Source organism: Phocoena phocoena, chromosome 1 (assembly GCF_963924675.1).
Source record: "Phocoena phocoena chromosome 1, mPhoPho1.1, whole genome shotgun sequence".
In the NCBI taxonomy this organism is placed as follows: domain Eukaryota; kingdom Metazoa; phylum Chordata; class Mammalia; order Artiodactyla; family Phocoenidae; genus Phocoena; species Phocoena phocoena.
Genome location: NC_089219.1, coordinates 18,857,254 through 18,881,228, shown reverse-complemented (window position 1 = coordinate 18,881,228; position 23,975 = coordinate 18,857,254). Strand labels below are relative to the sequence as shown.

The 23,975-nt window shown below is 51.9% G+C and overlaps 1 protein-coding gene across 1 annotated transcript; it reads right to left on the bottom strand.

Moving 5' to 3' along the window:
• Positions 1-1,144: 1,144 nt before the first annotated feature.
• GRHL3 (grainyhead like transcription factor 3) lies at positions 1,145-23,844 on the bottom strand. Its single transcript, XM_065878092.1, has 15 exons — positions 23,665-23,844; positions 20,861-20,922; positions 18,286-18,631; positions 17,955-18,028; positions 17,342-17,495; positions 17,026-17,137; positions 15,537-15,631; positions 13,129-13,287; positions 12,460-12,538; positions 12,205-12,338; positions 10,461-10,495; positions 9,179-9,267; positions 8,242-8,327; positions 5,742-5,806; positions 1,145-1,259 (listed from the first exon to the last, which is right to left on the bottom strand). The coding sequence occupies exons 1-15, from the start codon at positions 23,728-23,730 to the stop codon at positions 1,145-1,147; spliced, it is 1,671 nt and encodes a 556-aa protein (XP_065734164.1). The 5' UTR covers positions 23,731-23,844.
• Positions 23,845-23,975: the final 131 nt, after the last annotated feature.

The window sequence follows — 23,975 nt, the reverse complement described above, 5'->3', positions numbered from 1 at the left end:
CTTCCCCTCCAGAGTCAGTGATCCTGGGACTTCTTCCCCTCCAGTGTCAGTGATCCTGACGTCATAACGTTCAGCCTGTGGGACCACACAGGACAGGCCACACAGGACAGGCCACACAGGACAGGCTGGGCATCAGGACTCGGCCACCTTCCATGGTGGCACCTCTGCTTCACCAGGGCCCAGCACTTACCGGCACCCTTCAAGTTCGAGGCAAACCACTTACAGGATAGAGAAGGAGAGAGGCCTTGTTTACTTTCACCCTCTCCTTCTGGAAGGCTTTCACAAAAGGAACTAGTGTAGCATTTGAAGGAATACATACGTAGAATTTTATTACTAGATACCATACGAGTATACAAAATGCATAACTGAATAACAGCTAAAAAAAATAATCCAAGAAATGTGAAATACACATTTTTTGAAATGATAAAAACGTATCCATGAAAAATATAAAATGTTGCATATATATACAATATATACTTATATATATATAAAACATAAATGAAAATTGTAAATAAGAAATGTATACAGTAGTGAGCAGGCACGGCGGTCGTTTTACACTGAGGCCACTTCGTTCCAGTCGGTCGGCTCTGACCGCTGTCTGGTGTTGAGGAAGTACATCTATGAGGAGAATATATCCACTGCAGTGTCTTTCAAAAGTCATTTGCACTAGAAATCACGTGTTTTCAAGTTAACAACTGACCAAAGGGTGAGGACTCATTGGTCTGAAGTTGATGGAAGAGTCAAGAACGGGAAGAGTGAAGTCAGCTTGGGGAGACAGGGCCCACTTCCCCCATCTGAACGGCCGCCCGCAGGAGAGGGGCTGTAGAGAAGGTCTTCCGAGGAGGAAACAGCCTCTGGGCTTGTTAACCAACATGACGCTGTCTCTGGCTGGTCAGGCCCTGGCCGGAAGTTCAGAGAATAGGTTCAAGCACGAGATGAGGGTTCGGATCGGGACACCTCCCAGGTCCCTTCCTGGCCTTGACGTCTGTGGGTCTGTGACTTGAGGGCCTCTTCCCTCAGGGAAGGCATTCAAGTAACAGCACTGAGGCATGCAGAGAGGTTGTGTGTGGCGCGGGGCCACTTCCCAGCTGGCTCCTCGCCTGGGGTCCACTTCAAGAGGTCTGAGGCTGTGGGCGCCCAGGGCTCACAGCTCCTTAAGGATGATCTGAATCTTGCCGTCAAGCTCCCCCATGTCCAGCAGGAAGGCGACGTGGTTGCTGTAATGCTGAATGATGTTATTGTCCATGTTGACCAAGATTCTGGAAGAGGAGAGAAGGTGTGTGTAGGATGGGCTGGGGCCCTTGTTTACAGGACCTCTGAGTAAAGGGGGACAGTAACGGCTGCTACCTATCGGGCGCCCCCAGCACTTCAGGCACCTCTTGGACTTTCTCTCTGACCCGCATAACAACCCACAAGGTGGGCACTCACTGTCCCACTTTACAGGGGAGGACACAATTCCCAGTGGCCGAGCCCAACTCAAACCCAGGCCTGCTGGCAGCCACGCCCACCTACTGCACCAGATGGCCTCTCCTCACACACGAGCGTGGACGCAACCAGCACAGTGCGCCTTAGTCACCAGGCCAGACTGAGCACTCGGACGCGGACTGAGTTCAAGTGCAGGAGGCATGGCGGGTGGACCCGTGAGGTTTGGGTTCAGCAGGAGGCCGCGATGTGGCACTCAGATGTGTCCGCCTGACCCACAAGCAGGTGCCACGCAAGGCCCCCTCGGTTTCACCCCAGGAAGCTGCAATCTCAGGGATGGCATCGTGGACTTGAGGGGCTTGGCTCTCTCTCCCCACAGTCTTCAGGCAAGGACCTAGGCCAACCTGAGAGGGACAGAGCCTCTGTGGGTGTGGCCCTCTGCAGAGGGTCAAAGCCATAGTGTAGCCAAGGGCACCCCTCTAGGAGCTGCCTCCCCAGTGAAGGACCCACCGGGCTGTGACCTGACCTGAGCACAGCAGCTTCCTCTTTGTAATGGGGCAGGTGTTCTCCTCCATCCACCCCTCCATCCACTTCACCAGCATCTGCTGAGGTCTTTCCATGTTCAAGACCTTGCTCCAGACAAAAACAAGGGCCACATAGAGATCCTAGGTCCCGCCCTCCAGGAGTTTTGAATCTACTAGGGGTCGGGAGAATGGATCCTTATAACCGTATTAGCCCAGTTCATAGATGGGGTAGCTGAGCAAAGTCATTTGCCTGGGATCACACAGTTAAGAGATGGCAGAACTGGAATTTGAATCTGGACTTTTGTCTCTTTCCACTGCATAATTTTTTTAGAAAAACAACAACAAAACCCAAAACCCTATAATTGTAAGTTAGGAAGTGGCATATAAAAGGAAGGGAAAATCCAGGGCTGGGGGAGAGTTCAAGATAGGGCAAGATTATTTAAGTGGGACGGGAGGGAGGGCGGTGAGAATCCCAGACTACTACTCCTGGCAGGTAGCCAGCCGCCTGCTCTCCCCGGGGACCCCAGGAGAGGCAGTGGCTTTGTCCCCCCACCCCGAATCCCCCAGACCAGGAGATGTAATGGAGACAGCAGTAGGCTGAAGCCTACGGCCCACGTCCAGGTGTCTCTGCAGTAGCATCAAGCAGCCGCTGCTTTCTGGAAGGAGGTCTGGGCTCAGGCTCCGAGGCCTGGGTGCTGACTGCCAGCATCTAATTATAAGATCCTGCTTCCTTGGGTCCTGTGTGCCGTTCCTTCATTTCACAGAGGGATCTTTGTCTGGGAGCTGCCGGCTGGGAACAGACCAGAGGAGACCAGGGCTGGGGCAGAGGGGTGGGCGCTTTGTCGGTGATGGTGCTTTTGTTCGTTTCCTACAGTGGCATTTACTGAGTGCCCTACGTGCACTAACTTGAAGGCCTACTCTCAGGCAGGGCCTCCCAGAAGGCCCGGAGCGCATGCCCGCGCACAGGGGATCCCACACAGGCCCACAGACCCTTTCCTCTCAGAGGTCAATGACAACCGGGCCCTAGAGGCAGGGGCTTGTCAGGAGCCGCTGTCCCAGAATGGGGGCCTCCTGTCACTTGCCAGCTTCTGGCTGTCTTCTGACCTAGTTCGCATAGAACCCCTGGCCAGCCGCCAGCAAAAACAATGTAATTGTTCATCTTTCCAGCACACTCGGTGGTGCTTGTAAAGCTGATTGTATCTACCTTTGTCCAGAGGACTTTCTGGAGGGTTCTGTGAAAATAAGCGAAGCCGGTGGTTACAGTTTCCTGCTCCTCAGATGAGGGGAGCAGCAGATGAGCCTGCCTCTGCTCTCCCAGCAGGTTTTTTGGGGGATTCTTCTCAGTTAGGCATCGCAGACAATCCCAGGCCTGAGGTTTCATAGCTGGGGTGTGTGTGGGGTGTGGGTGCTTCTGAAGGGCCGCTGGGTGATGCCCCGGGCTGTAGAGCTGGGCAAATATAAATCTGCTGGCCTGGCCACGGCCTTTATTTGCACGTTGCTTAGCGGTTAAGAGAACAAGCAGGAGGCAAGATAAAACAGTGGGTGCGTGCACGGGCTTTAGACAGGCCATGCTCGCTCCTGCCATTACTAACTCTGTAACCCTGGGACTATCCCGAACCCCAGTTTCCTCATCTGTAGAAATAATCGTACCAAATTCAAATGGTCAACGAGATGATGCTTGGGAGTTCCTTAACCCAGCGCTTGGCATGTAGGAAGTGCTCCACAAATGGAGGTTATTATAATTATAGTTGAAATATCTGGCTGGGGCTTAAGGGAAAGACTTGCAACTCAGCCAGTGGGGCTATGGGGCATCTTTGTACGCAATCATACACAAGGCATTTCCCAGCCCCTCGGCGCAGCCTGAGGTGGGAGCTGTAAGAGAGGATGGCAGTGGCAGGTGGGGTGGCAGCCAGGGGGTGTGGACACTGGCACCAAAGGGGAAGTGGGGCTGGGCTTGTCTGGGCAAAGCAGAGCCTGCCCTCCGCTATGAGGTGGATTCCGCTCCACAGAGCATGTGAGCTCCAGTTCCCAGTTTGAAACCGAAACTTGGAAGGAAAAAAATACACAAAGAACCCTAGACATTCATACAACCAAAACCAAACGATCCTTTCCCAGGGGCTGCAGGGCTGCACACCTTCCCCCCACCGCCGGCCCTTCTATGGGAGGCTGTGTGGGAGACAAAAAGGGGAGGGAAGGAGGCCTGTCTGTGAGGAAGGAGGTGGCCCCTGGGCCTGACTGGATGGCCCTCAGCTTGAGTACAAAACATGCCTCATTTTGCAGTCCCCTGAAAGAAGAGCCACAGACAGTAGCCCCAGGGCAAAGCCTGAGCACCTTCCAGGAAGAGCCGCGGGACTTAGTCTCAGGCTGTCCGGAGCTGGAGGGTCAGTCCGAGCTGTTCGGGGGCGGGGAGGGGCTGGGCGTGTTTCCCAGGGCCCTAGTCCAGGGTCCTCTAGGCAGGTAATGGCAGTCATGATTCCTCACTGCACAGGGGCCCCCATGCTGGGCTGGTGAAGCGACCTAGGCAGCAAGGGCTGCAGAGGCCTGGCTCACTGGCTCTGACGGGGGTGGAAGCCTGGGAGGGCTGTCACCACGTGGCCCTCCAACCCCACCCCCCCATGCCACCCCTGCCAAGGAGAGATCTCCTGGGCAAAGAGCAAAGGCTACTGTGGTCCTTAGCACTAATCCTCTGGAGCCCGTGGCAGGTGGCAGTCACTGCCCGGCCCCCTGGAAGGTAAAGCTTTACTCCCTCCTGCCTCATCCAGGCTTGAAGATGGAGGAGGCCTGTGGAGCATCCCTGGCTGGGCTCCCTCAAAATGACTTCCAGGGGGCTTCCCTGGTTCCCTGGTGGTGCAGTGGTTGAGAATCTGCCTGCCAATGCAGGGGACACGGGTTCGAGCCCTGGTCTGGGAAGGTCCCACATGCCGCGGAGCAACTGGGCCCGTGAGCCACAACTACTGAGCCTGCGCATCTGGAGCCTGTGCTCCGCAACAAGGGAGCCCGCGATAGTGAGAGGCCCGCGCACCGCGATGAAGAGTGGCCCCCGCTCACCGCAACTAGAGAAAACCCTCGCACAGGAATGTAGACCCAACACAGCCAAAAATAAATTAAAAAAAAAAAAAAATGACGTCCAATCACAGTTCCCTTGCCAGACTCATCGCCAGCCATTTCTTTCTCGGACCCTCTGATTCAGCCGGTAGCAACTTTGCTGGGCCCTTCTGCTTCTGTGTCTTTCCTCCACTGCTCCTGCCCCTCTGAACATTGCTTATCACCTCTGAGCCTCAACTTCCCTATCTGTAAAATGTGTGTAATGGTATCTACCTCATGGTATGGGTTAAATGAGGGTTTAACCCGTGAGGGTTAAATGAGATAATGAGATAAGCTTAGCCTAGTATGTGGCACGTAGTAGGTGGTTAAGTGATGATAGTCACCCTCATCATTACCATTATAGTCAAATGACTTGGTTACCTTGGTTATTCCTGACATGTGGCCCTGTGCTTCCCTCTCCCCCTGAGTAGGTGGCGTATGAAGACCCTTGCACCCGGCTCCCACTCCTTTCCTTCCCAACAGTGATCAGTGTCTGGTCTCTGCAGGTGGCCTTGGCCTGATAGGGCGCTCTGCACCCCAACTCCACATCGCCTCTACCTCTCCACAAAGCCAAGTACAAACACAGCTCAGCTCCGAGCAGCAGGCCTCTGCCAGGCAGGGCGAACCTGCTGGGAGCTCCCTGAGCCAACGTTTTAGAGGGAAAGGGGCAGGGTGGGGGTGTGAGGAGGGAGAGCTGTGCTGGGCACTTACCCCCGCTTGCATTTCTTGTAGACTTTGTAAATGTTCTCCTCAGGGAACCCATACTTCTCAGAGATCTGGAAGAGAATGACAGGAGATTCACCATCTGCTGCAGAGCTGGGCTTACGCCAGGCTTGTCTATCATGACTTTTAATTTCCTGATTATAAAATATACCCATATTGTAGAAAATTATAACTCATCCATAATCCTGTATCCCAGAGATAAACACTAATAACATCTGAGTGTATTCCTTCCTGTCTTTTGGCCATGTACACGGGTATTTTTATATCCCACGGAGATAGTTTTACTTATCATTGTATGTTATAAGCCTTCCCATATCACAGCAAACTCTTGACCAACAGCATGTTTAGTGGTTATAAACTATTCCAAAGGTCATCTGCCATTTCCCTCAACCCTTGCCTATCATCAGACATTTGCATTGTTCCAGTGCTGGGAGCTCCCCACTCACCAGCTAGCTGACCAGCTGTGCAAACCACTCGTGGAGATGGAAATGGTGCCTAGCTCATAGGGCTGTTGACAGAATTAAATGAATTGGTCTATGTAAAACACTTAGGACAGTTCCTGGTATGTACTAAATAAATGTCAGTACTCAAATAAGTGGTCATTATTACTTCAGAAGTGGTGTGACAGGGATGCTCCTGTCCTGCTGTGGAGGGGGGGAGGGGTGGATAACCCAAACACTTACCCTTTCTAGCAGGAATTATTTACCCCATTTGATGGGTGAGGATGCTGAACTTGAAAAAGATAAGGTATGCACCCAAGGCCTAGCCTAGAACCCAGATTTCCTGCCCCCATCACATCCCAGAACATTGGAGTTTAGTCTACAGGTGAGGAAATTGCAGCTCAGAGGCCTCAGCAACCTGGCTGAGCTCACACAGCGTCAGCCCATTTCTCCCCAGACCTCCTGAAGTCTCCTGTGGGGCAGACAGAACTGGTCTGGTTCCAGTTCCACCACCTGGGGTTGCAGAACTCTGAACAAGTCACCTTACTTCATGGAGCCTCAGTTTCCTCATCTGTAAGATGGGTGCCATGATGGGATGTACACACAGGTGGTTCTGCACAGGAATTGAGACGCTTATGTCAAGGGCCCGGCCCAGCGCCATCCCTGGGGAAAGCTCGGTCAAATGCCGCTGGTTAGTACTACTGGCTGCCTTGGAGCTGCAGGGAGCGGCAAGCAACAAGCTTCAGGCTGAGGTTGTCCTCTCTGGGCCTTTCAGGAAGAGGAGCCAATTCAGCTCCTCAACCGGTCTCTGCCTTGACAGAGATCTCTCCAGGCAAGAAAAGTTCTTAGACTACTTATCTTAATGGCAGGCAATGTGGCTAGAGGCTATCAGGAAGATCTCAAGTCAGTCTAAGCGAGAACTTAGGAGCTTTCTAACTATATGTTGTACAAGACAACTGCATTGTATGGCTGTCCCCAAAGCGATGAGCTCTCCATCCCTGAAGTATGCAAGTCAAGTGTGGGCACCCACTTGGAAGAGCCACTGAGGAGAGAGCTGGGGCACCAGATGGGAGCTGGCCCTTTAAGGTACCATCCAACCCAAAGATTCTGAGTCTATATTCTAGTGACATTAATGGCCTTTTGCGAGCCCAACTTCCTGGGGCTGGTGCCAAGCAGGGCTGATGCTATGTGAAGAGAACAGGATAACATAGCCGAGTGGAGAGAGCTTGGGCTGGAACCTCAGCTCTGTCACTTCTAGTTAACTTGGCAAGTCACCTGACCTAATAGTACCCACTTTTCAGGGCTGTTAAGAGAATATGGTGAGCTAGCAAATGCAGCACGCCTGACAAGATGCCTGACACGTAGTGGGTCTTCGATAAAAGGTAGCTATGTTATCACTTGATTCATTTTCCCTTCCCCAACCTGACATCTTAGAACCAGCTGGCTTTTCTGTGTGGTTCGACCTTGAAACACAGCTGGCCCTGGCAGAGGCTGTGTTTGCTCAATTTTTAGCTGAACCACAAAGCTGCTGTGGATTTTGTTCGGGGCTGTTTCACCTGCTCTCTGGCGGTTTGGGGGGTTGGGGAAGGTCTCCTTGCCCAGACACCACCTTCAGCCGCCCCAGCCAGCGCCCCCCGTCCAACCACAAGCTGGAGGAATGAGGCCCTCTGGGAAAGAAAAAAGGGTATCTCTGGGGCCTGGCCTTTTGGGGTTTCATTCCCATTAAAATAGAAACAGGTTTGCAAAGCCAACAAAAAGCTCTGGCCTGTCAGACAGCAGCCATCAGATTAAGGAGGATTTATGGTGTGTGCGACTCCCAGGGTGGAGCCCGGGTTCTGGCTGGGAGATAACATCTCAGAGGCACACCTCCACCAGCCGGGCCCCACAGGCGCCCTCAGATGGGTGGGACGGATGGGCCACCAGAAAGCCAGCGTTCCAGCATATTCCTTCCCAGAGTCTTCCTGTGGGAAATCGGAACTATATGGCGAAGAGTCGGGGGAGATGGGAGTGCAGAGAGGGCCGCGGCCAGGGTCCACAAGGCCTCTTACCGCACTCCTCAGGCCCTTCAGGTCCGGGGTCTTCAACATGAGGGCGTCAAACACCTCCTCAGTCTCTCTCCGCACGTACAACAGCACTGAGAAGCAAAGGGGTGGCTTTTAGTGGTGCAAGGGAACATCTGGGGGTGGGAGAATCTTAAAAAATATTATTTGTAACCTAAGATTGATTTCTGCAAAAAGAGCAAATCCTTGCTGAGGGTGTGTACCCAGCTGGGAAACACCCCACCTGGCTCTGCGGGTCCCACACACTTGCTCAGACTTTGCTGATTTTGGTGGGTTTGAATCCCTGCTCTGCCACCTGCCAGCTCTGTGACCCTGAAGAAGTTCTTTTAATATCATTGAGCCTCGTTTTTTCCAGATGGAAAATGGAGGCAGCTCCACCCACTATTTCACAGAGTTGTTGTGGGCAGTATTGATAGAACACCAAGTGGGGTGCAAGGCTCAGTTCCAGGCTGCTGGAAGCTTCTGGTCTTGCTTGCTGGTTGGTTTCTTCCTGATGGTCAGCTAGAGCACCCCTCTCTCAGGAAGTCACAGACTTACTGTGTCAAAGACAGAAAGCCAGGTATTGAAAACCCACCCCACTCTACCCCCATTAGAGAAAGCGGGGAGGACCTGCCCCACAGCATGAGCCTGTTGCCTTACCAGCCGCCCCAGGACGCCCACATTCAAACAGGGTCAGAGGCAGAAGCCCCCCAGCTCCGTGGCTGTCTCTCCAAGCACCCTGGATGCCCTCCTTACCCGCTCCACCCCCTCACTCAGATCCTGGCCCAGACCCAAACTCCAGGGAGTAAAGCAGCCCCTCGTGCTCTCCCCGCTGGGGTGGGCGCTGCCCTGGCTGCCTGGACCAGAATCAGTCTGAGGCTTTGGGGAGGCCTCGTGGAGGGCTGGGGCTGGGATCAGAGGACAGATGGGGTGGGAGTGAGGCTACCTCTCTGTAGATCATCTTCCTTGGCCTGTTTGGAGGGCAGAGGCTCAAACTCCTCGGTGAAGGGGGAGCAGGTACGCTTCAGAGGCAGCCTGTGGGGATGGCAGGGAGAGAGCTGTGAGGAACCCAGAGTCTGAGGGGCCCCAGAGGTGAAGAAGACCCTATGAGGGTGGGCACAAAGCAGTGGGACAGAGGTTACAGGAGCAGGTTCTGGAGTTGGCCTGCATGGGTTTAAATCCCAGCCCTGCCCCTCACTAGCAGGGTGGCAGCCCCAGTGTCCCCATCTATAGCAGGTGCTGCCTCAGGCTGCGAGGCTGGAGGAGACAATGCACACCGCTTTTAGGACAGTGTGTGACACACAGCAGGCCCTCCATAAACAGGGACTATTGTTTCATCATCAATATTATTCTTTTTTGAAAGAATCAAGTTGGACGTGAGTCAGTGGGAGGAGGGAGGCTTGTGGATTTTAGAGTGAGTCAGACTTAGCTTCCAGCCTGCCTCTGCTTCCTAAAAGCTGTGTGACCTTGGGCAAGTCATTTCACTTCCTCTGAGCCTCAGTTTCCTCATCTATAAAGTAGAGCAATAACCCCTGCTTGCCTGACTCACTGGGACTGTTGTGAGGTGATAAGTGACATAATTTGGTGGGAGAAAACCTTATGAAAAGTACTTCTTGTTTATAAGGAGGAGACTGATATCAACAATACACGATCTTCATAAAGTACTTTCCCGTTTACAAAGATTCTATTACATGCCGCTTCTCATATCTGCCTCATTCTCATGAGGCCATTTTCCTCCTTTGACAGATTTCTAGCTGAAGCTTGAAGAGGTGAAGGGACTGTGGCTGACAGAGGGAAGGACGTGGAGGTCCATCCTAGGCTGAAGGGCCAAGGGGCCCTGGCCACCCCCTTGGCCTCTTGGAGTCTGGTGGGTGTGGGGGGAGGGGACACGGGGTTGATTCCCCTAAGTCCTCCCACACAGCTCCCCTCCCTACTCTCCGAATCTGTACCACCATCGCAGAGGCTTTCTCTGTCCCATTTTACAAGCAGGTGTCTCGCCAAAGATTCTCCAACTTTTCAAACAAAACAAACCCATAAAAACTCAGGCAATTTCAGTGAGAAAGGAGCATGAGTCTAGCTTGGGGGTTGGGGGCAGGGTCTCAAGACTGCTTCCTCCGGGCCCAGCCTCTGGCTTGGCGGACAGCAAAGGGAAGGGCAGGCTGGGAGCTTACGAGCAGTAAAGGGGGGACAGGCAGGGAGGTGAGGCCCTTGGCTGCTTCTCTCCATACCTGCTGGAGGTGCCGTGTCCTGCTGAGGGCACTGCCTGCAATGAAGAGAAAGACATTTTCCATCACATACAGGAAGATGAGAGTAGCCCTCAGCCGCTGGAGGCTTTCTGGGGTGAACAATCTTTGTGGGGAGATACGGGGGAATGCAGTTTCAATGGCTTTCTAGCTCATTCTGCTCAGATGTGTCCCCTCAAGTGAGCTGAGACCTTGAGTTGAAAGGAAGTACCAAGCCCCAGTTGGATGAGTCAGGACTCAGTGAACACATGAGGTGCTAAGGAAAGGGCGGCAGAATCAGTGAGTCCCATCTGAGCCCCAGCAGGCCCAGAAGGGCTACAACTGCAGACTGTCCTGCAGCTGGTAACTAGGTAGTTGGAGCTGAGGCAAAAGAAGTGGAGGGGGAAGAGGCAGTCCTTTTGAACCCTCATGTGTGCCTGGCACTGTACTACCTGGTGCAGCCATCACCAGCCCTGTGAGGTAGGACACCCAGGCCCCGAGAGGGCAGGGTCCCTGGGGTACCACCATGGGGGCAGAACTGTGGCTCAGAACCGGGCTCTCTGCCTTCCCGCACCCCTGGTGCCCTCTCTCAGGCTCACAGGCACAAGCACTGGCGCCCCACTTCTTCCTCCCACAGGGAGCTTTGAGCCCAAGTGGTCATCTCCCTACTTGAGGCCTCTGGCTGGGGAGAGAGAGTGGGTTAATGCAGCCTCCTGTGCTATGGGGGCCACAGAACTACTTCAGGGCAGCGAAGGGGGTGTGGCAGACACAGAGAAGGCTTTGAATGTGTGCCAGGGCTGACCTCAGGACTGGCTGCTCTTTCAGCACCATAATCTATCTTATTGTTTGAAGTCACTGCACTGAACACATCCGTACACCGAGGGCCATTTCTGCAAACATTCCCACCTAAACGGTGGGAGCTCAGTGGAAGGCAACAGTCAGATTGTTTAATATGGAAGCAAACTCACAGACAGGCTCTGGGGTCTTGATTCTGCCACTGACTTGTTGAGTAACCTTGCCTGGAAAATGGGAATAACAGTCTCTACCTCAAAGGATGGCTGGGCTGGGCTGCCCAGGTGAGGTGAGGGGGAAATGAGACAATGCAGCAAAAGGCTGGGCCCAGCAGCGCGGGCCGGTCAAGGTGCTTGGTAAATGGCTCCCTGTGTTGAAAGGTGGTGTAACTCATGGTAACGGGCACTGTTTCTGAAGCCAGGTTGCCTGGGTCCCAATCCTGGCTCTGCCACGTCCTATGTAATTTTGGTCTCAAAGCCTCAATTTCCATGCCATGAATCCAGGGAGAATCGTATTATCAACTTCACAGGGAGGTAGTGAGGGCTAAAGGATATAATGCATGGAAAGCATTTAGAGCAGCGCCTGGAGTAAAGCGAGCGCTCACAGGTGTTGCTGTGACGATTATTATCCACCCAGCTTTGATGCGGCCACAGTCTAACTTGGGACTCTGATATTAGAAACCTGCCCTGTGTGTGCTCCAGGAGTGAACATTTTGATGGGTATGAGGTCCATTTCTTTATTAACATTCTTCTCTTCAGTAGAAAAGGCCACTGAAGTTATATGACATATATACATTTTTTTAGTTCCCTGGGACTCAATAAAGATAATTTGATGATGTCAGGACCTATCAACATCTAAATTGGCCTATAATGGCTGAGTAGCAGGTCGCTCCCTGATGGTCTGTGCTAAGACAGCCCCACCCAGGGGCCACAACCCTCTCTCAGCCCAAGACCCTCACCCCTCCAGGTCGCTGCAGGCCAGAGAAGTGCACGTTGGGGATGAACAGCACTGGCGGGGTCTCCAGGTCTGCCTCAGGCCGCAGGTAGGTGGTCTCATTGCCCCTGAAGCCGGATAGCAGGGAGCCCTTGATGCCTGATGGGAAAAGGAAGGCATTGTGCCGTGAGGTCCCTCCATTTACGCCTCCGACCGCTGCCCTCTAGTCTCCTATACCCTTAACCCCAACCCTGCCCCGTTGTGACCCATCCCCACTGACCACTGTTGCTGGAGTCGGGGCACTTGACCTTCCTCCGGAACTGCTTCCGCTCATCATCCCGCATCTTCCTTTCCGCTCCCTGTGGGGGATAAGGGAAAGGCGGTCACCAAAGGTCTTGGGAGGGGCTGGCTGCTTTGCCTCTTAAATGTGGGCCAGCCCTCTGGTGTTGCTTTCTTCCCAGAGTGAGACCAGGAGATGGGAAGGTACCAGCACTCGGCCCAGCCCAGTGCAGCCTACCTCTGAGGTCAGGTAGACCACGAGAGACAGAGAAATAGAAAGACGGAGAAAGAAGAAATTGAGAGAGACAGAGAGGTGTGGGGAGAGAGGAACAGAGAGAGAAACAGAAAAGAGAAAGGGACTCGGAGAGAGATAAGAAGAACGAGAAATGTGAAAAAGACAGACAGACACAGAGAAAAAGAAACCTGAAGAACTATTTACAGAGATCTAGAAAGAGGTCTTCAGAAAGAGGAAGGGATGAGAGACAGAAATGCAGAGAGCAGAGGAAAATATACATACAGAAACCAAGACAGACGAATGACAAGCACGCAGGAGGGACATTCAGAGAGCAAGAAGCAGAGACAGACACGCCCAGAATGGCTGGGGAGGATGCACAGCTGGGGGCCAGCCCTTCTCCCTCCCAGGGCCCAGCAGAGGGTCCACCGCAGCCACCTTGTCACAAAAGATCTTGATCTGGCAGACGGCTCGGTGTACCAGGCGCTCAGTGCCCGAGCCACAGTCGTAGGTGTCGACCTGCAGGTTCAGGGGGACGCCCTTCACCCCCTTCTGCGAGGAGAAGTCTGTGCTGAGGCAGTTTATGCCGATGAACACCTGGGGACAGAGGAGGGAGCTAAACAGCTGACCCAGCTCACCAGGCCTGCTGTCCCATAACCACCCTGTATAGTTATGGAGCCTACTGTGTGCCTGGTGGGCACCCTTAACTGTACAACGCCCCTGGAAGGCAAACATCACCGCCTCTCTTTTACAGATGGGGAAACTGATGCTCAGAGAGGGGTGGCAGCCGTCCCAAGGCGACACAGGGAATGTATAAGGGAACCGGAGTTCGGGCTCAGGTCTTCATCAGTGGACAAGGCAGCTTCCACTAGATTGTCAAGGGCAGCCCAAAGGATCAAGGCCCTGGGAGGGAGACTAAGGGTCCTTTAGGAGCTTAAAATCCAGAGCCCATTTTTTTGCAACTCAGAGCAAGGAGGTAGAGAAGGGCCAAATCCCCCTCCCCGCCAGCTCCAGAAGACCGCTTTCCTGCTGGCCCTGGGCCACAGAGAGTGAGACACTGCCCCTATGCACGGCAACCACCAGCTCTAGCCATAGCTGAACCAGTCACCCCCATTGTACAGCTGAGGAAATGGAGGCTCTGAGCATGGATGTGACTTGTTAACGTTTCCACAGGGAGTTGGGCAGGGTGGCATGGTGGAATGAGCCTGGACATCGGGCCACTTAGACCTCTGCCACTCAAGCCATGTGGCTTTGGATAAGTCCTTTAATCTCACGGGCCTCAGTTTCTTTATCTGCAAAATGGGGACAATTAAACCTACCTCTTGTGGCTGTGAGGCTGGCAGAACACCTAGGGGGCTTGGATATTTTGTAACTGTTGTTGTAAGTGGGACAGTTGGAGTCTCAACCCGAAGCCTATGTGCATCTGATGGCAGTCTGGGGTCAGTCTTAGTTGGGCATCTCTTGGCAAGCTCACCTAGTGATTGCCTACTGCTGACTCCTCCGTGGGACCCTAGGCCAGACCCCACTCCAGGCTGGCCCCTGTTCCTTGGGGCATTTCCCTTGGAAATGACCCTGACTTGCACAAGTGGGGGTGGGGTGTGGTACCTCAGCAGACCCCCTTCCTTCCCTGGCTGGGGGGGGCCAGGCCCACAGGTGCATGCCAGACATACCTCCCCCTCAGCCAGCTCAGCCCTAATGCAGCCCCCACCCAGCTCACGCCTGAGAAAGACCCAAGCCTGGGGGCTTAAGAGGCTGTGAGAAAATCCCAACCGAAACCCACCTCTCCCTTCCCACGAAACTCATTCCCCCCGTCCCTGAACTGGAGGCCCCAGCTCCTCCCCCAGTCCCTGGTGTCTGTTTGAATAATAATAATCCCTCGCCTTTGTGCCTCCCTTTGTTGTTTTCAGAGTCCCTTCACCTCCATTTTCTCCAGGCAGCCTGGACCGCCCCATGAGGCAAGCCAGGGAGACAGGGATTAGGTCCCCAGCTTTTCTAGGCCAGAAAGGCCCTTGCCAAGAGCCAGACCCAACCTTGGTCTGATGGGGTAAGTCTGGCCCAGGTAGGTGAAGGGACAGGCCCAGGGTTACCCAACTCGAGTACCCAACACACAGACTATTGCCCTTTCCACGATGCCACTTGTCCAAACAGAAAACCAAGACACAGAGGGACACTGCAGCACAGGTGACTTCAAGTCTGGTCTCAAGCACTAAACAGCTTAATCACTGGTGTGAAAAAAAATCACCAGAGGCTCCATTTCTCAGGCGTCTCCAATGGGCCTGGCATCGGGCCTGTCCCTTTGACGTGCGTGATCTCATAGGATCTTCACCACAACTCTAGGAGGCAGATTATTCTTCCCTTCCTGTGCGCTCAGGAAGTGAGGTCATGGGTTTAAGCCCTCATCTACCAGACTCCAGAACACTTCTCCTGCAACGCTCTGCACTAGCCCACAAGTCAGGAAACCTGGTGTCAGCGGCAGCTTGCTGTGTGGCCTCGCACAGGCTTAGTTTTCCTATCTGGTAAATAGGTGGATTGGATTAATTAACAACAGCCACCGCTCATGTGCCAGGCTGTGCTCTACCTTTTCCTTATCTCACCCGATCCTCACACCAACCTATCAGTCGGTGCTATGGTTACACCCCAATTTTTAGCTAAGGCATATGTCCAAGGTCACAGAGCTGGGAAATGGGCCTAGCGTTTCTGGCTTCTCCACCACTATGTATCCTGCCTCCTCCACTGGTGCCCTCATCGGAGCAGCTGCCACAATCCTAGGTACAGGTAAGGCCTTTTCCCAGGATGGGGACTTCCTGGCAGCCTAGCCCCATCCTGGCCATGACCCCAGCACTGACCTTGGCCTCCTCGTTGACGTTCCACACGAAGGACAGTGCATTATAGGCCACCTCCTCGATGTGTTGCACAGTGTTGAAGTTTTCTTTGCAGTCAGCTGAAACCACAGGAGACCAGAAGGAGAGTCAGAAGGGAAGGGATTTGGGGGCCCCATGGGGAGGGGTCATTTAGGGGGTGGCCTTTGTTCTTGGCAGGGACTTGTATCCTCTCCCCCAAGGACCATGCTTCAATGCAGGGAGGAAATTAGTAATTGTGCCCTGGGCTACAGGTGGAAAAACTGAGGTCCAGTCTGAGAAGCAGATCTGTCCAAACTCCAGAGGGACTCCTTAACTTTGCCAACTAGGCCAGGGCCCTCATGATTTTGTGGTGGAGCTTATACTTTTCATGGGATTGTGATTTAGGACATCTCCCAGACAAAGCAGTAGTAGCAGTAGTAATAATCGCAGTAACAGTGGCAGTAATAGCCATAGTAAAAGCCGTAGTACCAGTACTACTAGTATTGAACTAGTCATATTAAATAAATGATAGTACCACTGTCATTAATGGAACATTTACAATATGGCAAGCCTTCAGTTAATCCTCACAACAATGCTATGAATATTCAGCTTACACATGAAGAAAATAAAGCTCAGAGAAGTTTGGTCACTTGCCCAGGGTCACACAGCTAATAAAAGGTAGAGTAAGGACTGGAGTCCGGCTCTGTCTGTCTCCTGAACCCAGGCTCCTAACCACTTTACTAACTGGCCTCTCAGATAAGTCACTGAATCATACCTATTTGTATTATGTTCTCTAGTACACGTGGCTCCAAGGCAGAAACAGCACTGTAGGCAGGCAGGGCAGCTGCCGTTTTCCCAGTTGACAGCTGAGGAAACCAAGGCCCAGGAAGGGGAGGTGACACAGGTCACACAGCCAGGAAGAGAGTGATAGAGCCAGAACCTGGAGATCTGAGGATGGACTGTGCCTCCCACTCATCTCGGGGCCCGGAACAAGGTGGCACACACAGAAGGCCTTTCCCCTGTCCCTTTCCCTCTGACAAAGCCCAAAGGTTCCAGCTTCCAAGGCAGAACTGCCCTTGCACTGTGCTTCAAGCCTTCCAAATCACCCACTGCCTGCACTGTTATGCATTTGTGTCTCAACTGGCCAAGCCCCCTGATGGGGACAAGCAGGCCAGCATCCCAGGGGTGTATTTATCTGACACTACTAGGGTCCCCAGGGTCCTGTTTATCCCAAAGCAACACAGAAAAGAGGTCACTGCTTCCAGCCAACAGACGCAAATCCCTGCAAACCCCACAGCATTTGACCTGGAGACTGGGGCCAGGCAGGCGGCTGGAGTCAGAAATAAATCCGGCAGAGGTCAGAGGGGGCTGGGAAAAAGGGGCACAGCAAGCAAGGCCTAAGTGGAGTGTGTGTGTGTGTGTGTGTGTGTGTGTGTGTGTGTGTTGTGAGACAGAGGAAGGGAGACTGGGACAGAGGGCTCGGGCGGGCTCTCACCCACATCGATGACCCGCTGCTTGGCGGTGGGCTGCCGGGAATGCCAGTGCTTCCAGAAGCGCAGCTGCTCCACCGGGCCCTTCTCGTTGTCGAAGACCACCATGACCACACTCTGCAAGCACAGCAGTCACTGTGACCCCAGCCTCAGAAGAGGCCCAGACAGTCTCATCCCTTGCCAGAGCCCGGGTCAAGTGGCCCGGCCCTTTGGCTTAGTTTCCCCCAATCCGTGGCAATGGGCAGTCATACAACAGCACCCTCTCCCTGGGGTCCCTGGCAGGCAGGGCTGACCCGACCCCCGCACCTACTGCCCAAGTACCTTGACTTTGCTGGAGGACAAGGCAAGGCCTTTGCCGCCTGCTGGGGTCCGCAGGGTGACAGGGTAGAACTGGCCCTTGTTGAGGTAGGCCATGGGTGACTCACCCGATTTGATGTGGATGGCTTTAGGGGAGCCCAGGGTGTACTCAAAGTCACTGCGGGGAGAAGGGAGAGGAGAATGAGGCTGGGCTTCCAGGCAGGAGTATCCCAAAGGGCAGTAGGGCAGGAAGCCCAAGGCTCTGCTATGGCCTTATTATGTGACCTCAGTAAATCACTTTACTTCCTGGGGCCTCAGTTTCCTCTTTTTCAGAGTTTCTATTTAATGGCTTTGTTGAGCCACAATCCTCCTGAATAATGAATAATGGAAACCAGAGACCCCTGAGGGGCGACAAAGTTATAGGGAAGACTAGGACAACAGAACCTTGGTTTTCTAACAGGGTGCTGAGCTCTGAGGTCCTTGTCACAGCCCAGGAAAGGGATGTAGAAATGACTCTCTTCTTTTATGTGCCTTCACTCCCCTCTTTTTATTCACTGACGATGCCTGTTCTGGAGACAGTAGGGTCTTTCTGCAGCCCACTGCCCAGGTGGCCAAGGGTCCAGGAAGGCTGACTTACCTCTTGGGGCTGGGATAGTCCTCTGGACATGGGGGTTCCGGGGATGTTTTCAGGATATCTGGGAAGAGCAGCGACTGCAGAGAAACACAATCCAGAGAAAATAAATGACCACATTCAGTTCTGCTGGGACCTCAGTCCAGGGCCACTGCATACAACTGTGAAGGCTGTATAGTGTACAACCTGGACAACAGTACATGGCAGCCCTGCCTCAGCTCAAGGACTCTTTCTCCCATGCATTCCAAAGCTTTGACCGCCTCACTGTCTTCTCTCCTTCTGTACACGTGTGACTAGACCCAGGGAGGCTGTGAAGGATATGGGGGTGGGCCCTCACCTCCTGTGGGTCATCTTTGAAGGTGCTGTCAGGCTGCCAGCGCTGTGTGGGAGGCACCCCATGAATGCTCTCAAACAAGGAGCTGAGGGAGCCATTATCATACACATCACTGGTGGGCAGCAGGTAGCCGTCCACAGAGCCAGCTTCCAGCTTGCTGGGGCCTGGGGTGAGGAGAGCTGCCTTGCCCGGTGTGGGTGCAGCCCCCTCCAAGCTCATTAGGTTATTCTTCTTGAGCACATCTGGGTACTCTGGGGCTCCAGACACATTCTCTGTCAGGAATTTCATGAGGTGCGTGGGACTTTCAAGGGGGGTGAGGTCCATCTCATATTCCATGCCATGGTAGTACCTGAGGAGAGACAGGAGGGATAAGTGGGTGCACCTCTTCTCTCTGACGGGCGGGAGTTCCTTGGCTGGACTGGAGAGTGACCATCACACTGACATACTGACCTCTTTTAATCCATCGTAATGTTAGGTCTTACCAACATGTGTGAAACACGATACTGCAGGAAGCCAGTGTGTCACAGGGATGAGCAGGGAGGAGGGTGTCAAGAATGGAGCCAAGTACAGGCTCAGAGTTCAGGGGGCAAATGTCTGCTTTACCCATTACAGTACTTGGTAATTAAAAAAACTGAAAGTTTAATTATTTATTTCTTATCCAGAGTCAAATGTCTCCACACTAAAAAAGCCGTATTGAGTCACCCATGGTGTGGGCAAGAGTGGGTATTTGCGAGTACAGTTAATGCACGTTGAGAGAAAGGTCTGAGAGGATATACCCCAAACTATTAAGGGGGGCAGGGAAGTAGGATTACAAGAAACTTACTTTTTTACTTTATTTATTTTTTAGCAAAAATAACAGTGTCTTTAATGCATTTAATTTTACAGAATCCAAAGAGTTTTTACATATGGTCCTCACTTGGTTGTCAAAAGAGCCAGATAGACTATTTTCACACATAAGGCCCAGAGATTCACATAATCAGAGACACTGAGTGAACACACAGACCTTATAATAAGATGATTCTATTATCAGTGGGTGCTCTCCTTTAATTGTGCCAGTCTTCCATTCCCACCACCATACTTCTGTTTCTCAATGCCCAGCCCCAGTATGGATATTTATTTTTATTTATTTATTTTTTTTGCGGTATGCGGGCCTCTCACTGTTGTGGCCTCTCCCGTTGCGGAGCACAGGCTCCGGACGCGCAGGCTCAGCGGCCATGGCTCACGGGCCCAGCCGCTCCGCGGCATGTGGGATCTTCCCGGACCGGGGCACGAACCCGTGTCCCCTGCATCGGCAGGCGGACTCTCAACCACTGCGCCACCAGGGAAGCCCTGGATATTTATTTTGTAACTACACCAAATTTATTTTTAAAAAGTAAACTAAATTTAAAAATAGTTACAACAATAGGTAGTTTAATTATTATAATTATACAAATATTGTTTCCTGGCTGGCCAAATATTTTACTATAACTTTTCTTAGAACAACTTTTGTTGTTATTGGAATTATGATATTAACGAGTTTTTTCATTTTATAATTTCCTACTTGTCTATTCCTAATTTCCCTAAAACTGTCATACACCTATAAACAATTTTCTTCAGATGAACAAGTATATTATGTAATCCACCAGTTCATTCCTCCCTCCTCCCCTTCCTTCCTTCCTTCCTTTTTTACTTTATACGTTTCTACAGAGTTTGAATATTTTATAACAAGTAGGTATTATTTTATAATCAGAAAAGCTAACAACATTTTAAAAAATTAGTTTTGAGAAAAGTCTCCTGCACCAAAGCCTACAGTTTCTAGCAGTGGAGGGGCCCTGAGGCAGCTGCAAGAGTCGCAATGCCTGCCTTAGCAGTTTGGATGTTCTCAAAGGCAGAGAGGAGACCAGAAGGTTTCCCATCAGAAGCCCTGCCCAGTGGGGGGAAAGGAAAAGTGGAGAAAGGGGGCAGGGCCCTTCCAGTGCCCATCTGGCCATGAGCACGGCCTGGGCTGCTTTCTACAAGAAAAGGAACATCAGTGCCCCGAGGCACTAATGCCAGGCAGAGGCCCAAGAGAGCCAAGGGAAAGAAATACGGGAACATAGGTGTCCCCTCCCTTTGAGGCTGCAGGGAGGGTTTTGGAGCTAGGACAGAAAAGCTTCCATCAGGGCTTTTCCACCACTATGGCTTTGAAGTTTGTTTTCAGTAAACTCCAGCTCACATGGCCTACAGGCACCTAGGATGTGTGTGTGTGTGTGTGTGTGTGTGTGTGTGTGTTTGTATGTGTGTGTGTGTCTGTGTGTTCAAGCAAAGTCTCACTATGATTTTGTGGGCCCTACTCTCTTTTGCCTTCATAGATCCCTTCCTCCATAAAAATATTTTAAAAACCTTTCACAATTGCATTGGTATAAATACAAATATAACCCAGGTTGGATCATATTCATTGTTTTCTTCTGACTTTAAAATAGATTACAATGACTTCGTGGGCCCCTAAGAGTACGGTGGGCCCTAGGGACTGTACCTCCTGTGCCCAGGGGATAAGGGGCCTAGAGGTGGGGGTGGGGAAGGGCAAAGGGACAGAGATGGTGGCGCCCGTGAGCCTCACCTCTTTCCTTGGTCGTTCCGGCCCCCAGTGCTGGAGGATAGTAGCCGCTTCTCCTTGGGGCCCTGAGAGGAGAGGAAGCAAAGATTTATGCATAGCTCTTGGGTAAGATCTGGCTGTTAGGAGCCTCAACCCCCTCCGGGGGACTTGGCCGGGCAGGGTAGCTACCTTGGTCACTGGGAGAAAACCCACCAGTCCTTCGAATTGTCAGGCCATCATTTAGTCTGAGCCCCAAGTTACAGAGTGGGGAGAAGTACCCCAAGATTAGCAGTTAGGAATCATGGAATTTGGAGTCAAGCAGGCCTAGCTTAAGTTCTAGCTTTACCACTTAAAAGTGCTGTGTGACTCTGGATAAATGACTGTGCTTTTCTGAGATTCAGTTTCTTCATATGTCAAGTGGGGGGATTATGAACTCTACTTCAAAGGGATTGCGAAGATTTATTAATAAAAATAATGTTCACTGTTTTTTAATGGAGTACTTCCTATGCACTGGACCCTGTGCTATGTGCCTTCTCTGTGTCCTCTAATCTAATCCCTACAACAACTCTATGATGTCTACTAATGTTATCCCCATTATATGGATGAGGAAACTGAAGGCAAGAGAGGCTCCGTCATCTTAGTGATTAGGAGTGCGGACTTCTTGGGTTTAGTTCCTAGATCTGCCACACGTTGGCTGTGTGATCTCGCGCGTCCCTTAACCTTTCTGAACCTCATTGTTCTCATCTGTAAAACAGGAATAATAATAGTAATACCAACCCCTGGGACTGTTGTGAGTGTTTAGACCAGCACCTGACACGTGGAGAGACTATGTAAATGTTACCTTTCATGATTATGATCATAATATTGTTGTATCTTAGAACATCCAGGTCATTTCTCCCTGAGGCTAATAAAGCCAGAACAAGGTCTCCGACCCAGCCTACTGACTCCAATGCCTGGGTTCTTAGTCTCACCCCGTGGAAGAGCATGAGGAAAGGCGCCTGGCACAGTAACCAGCATTCAGTAAGGAATGGTAAGCGCTCACGTTTAGGACTATATTGCCCAAAGCCACATTGCCAGCTTGTGGTCGGAACAGGTCTCGAACTCCCAACTTGGTGCTCTTTCCACACCATTAGATCATGTCTTTACTATACACAGTGCTGCTCTGAATCTAACATGCTCTGGGATGGGAAGAGGGGGCCAGGTGTATCTCACCGGAACACTATATTGCAATAAACCACTGCAAGTGTCACCTTCAGAGCCTGTCCCCACCACTCTGGCCCTGGGAATGGCCTCTTGCCTAGGGGAGATGGTGCTAGATTTTATTTTACGGCCCAACCTCAAGCTATATATCCCAGGCTGGAGTTTAAGCTCAGACCTAGAATTCTGGCTCCTACCATGTCCCCAGGCTGAGGCAGTCAGCTCCAATTTCTTTTCCATCAAATGCTATGAGGATGTTATCAGTCTGCTGGGGAGAAGGTAAGGTAGGGTAACCATACTACTCCAGGATGAGAACCAAAGCCAGGGAGATAATTTGGGGCTTTCTCATATCTGAGGCCACTTCCCCCCTTGGCCTCTGAATTTACAGAGAGTTTACCTTCCTTTGTGTAGTAGAATAGATAAACTACTTCTTGGGCCTGTGAATTTGAGGGCTTATTTACAAGGTGGCTTTAAATCTTCAAGTTCAGATTCAGTTATCACAACATTTAGCTATTTATGTCCCCCAGCCTGAGATCTGGGAAAGTCTCTTGGAGCAATAACCCAGCCTAGGAAGAGTAAGAAAGTTTGCTGTCATATGACAATTCAGACAGATGGGTAGTGGCTGCCTGGAGTACTAGGTTGAAAAAGATTTTGTGTCCTCATATACCCTCAGTGAGAATACAGTTTGTAATCCATTAGCAATGTCTGGCACAGGCACTGGAAGGGGGGTGATGGCGTGTGTTATGTACTTGTGGTTATTGACAGGTTTAAGCACACTCACCATATATGACAGGGCCTAATTCCTGTTCTCAGGAACTGAAAGTCTCCCAGAGTCAAGGCCAAGGCCCAGGAAACAATTAGAGAACAATAAAAGATGGTCTGTCAGGAGGTATTACAATGCATATAATGGCAGCGAGGGTACGAACGACAGTGAGACACTCAGGAGAGGGAGAGGTGATATGGCAGCATGGCTTCCAAGAGAAGGTGGGCCTTGGGAAGGGCCCTGAAAGAAGGGAATGGATTCAAGAGCAAAAGGCATGTTCTAGGTGGTGAGGTTAGAATAGGCAGGTGGGGATGACAGGGCAACTGGGATGACCTAAGGTACAGGGGCAGAAAGAAGATGGTAGGTTGGGGGTATTGCTGTGGTGTGTAAGGTCAAGGCATTGATCCATTCAATCAATATGTATTGAGCGCTGTGTGGCAGGCAGTATGGGGTGCTAGGGGCTCAGTAATGATCATGACATGACTCTGCCCTACAGGAGCTCAGTGTCACGGGGGAGATGGAGGAATAAATGCACAAACAGCAAGTTTCTAAGGATAGCTTCAAGGAAAAGGATGGTGGTTGCTGAGGGTGCCCAGAGGAGGCACGGAATGGGAGACCCCAGAAACCCTTCCTCACCTCCGGCGGAATGAGCTGACATTGAAGCTGAGGCCCAAAGCTGAGAGTACGGTTTAGCTAGGGGGAAGGGGAGGGTACCAGGCAGAGGGAACAGCATGTGCAAAGGCCCAGAGGCGTGAAAGAACATGGTGAGGGGCTAGGGGTGGTCATGGTGGGCTAGTGAGCCATGAGGCCTGAAAGCGAAGACACACAGTCAGTTAGAGGGGGGCATGCCCAGAGGTGGCAAATGTACCATGTAGTAATCGTAGAGGAAGCTCAGGGCTGCAACGCTCTCATCGTCTCCATTGACTCTCATCATGGCCTTCGTGGCCGCTGTCAAGGGATTTTCAAGGTAGGTCTTCCAGGCCTCATCCTCGTTAGTGTAGGGGAATTTCTGGAAGTTAACTGGGTCGTTCTTTAGCAGCCGTACAGATCTGAAACTGAAAGGCAAATAAGGAAGGTCAAGTTTAGGCTGTCCCAGCAGAAGTTCCGTGAACGGTCAGCCTCAGCGCAACACCCAGGAATTCAGAGAGTTACCAGCCTTGAAAACTTGAAACTGCTTCT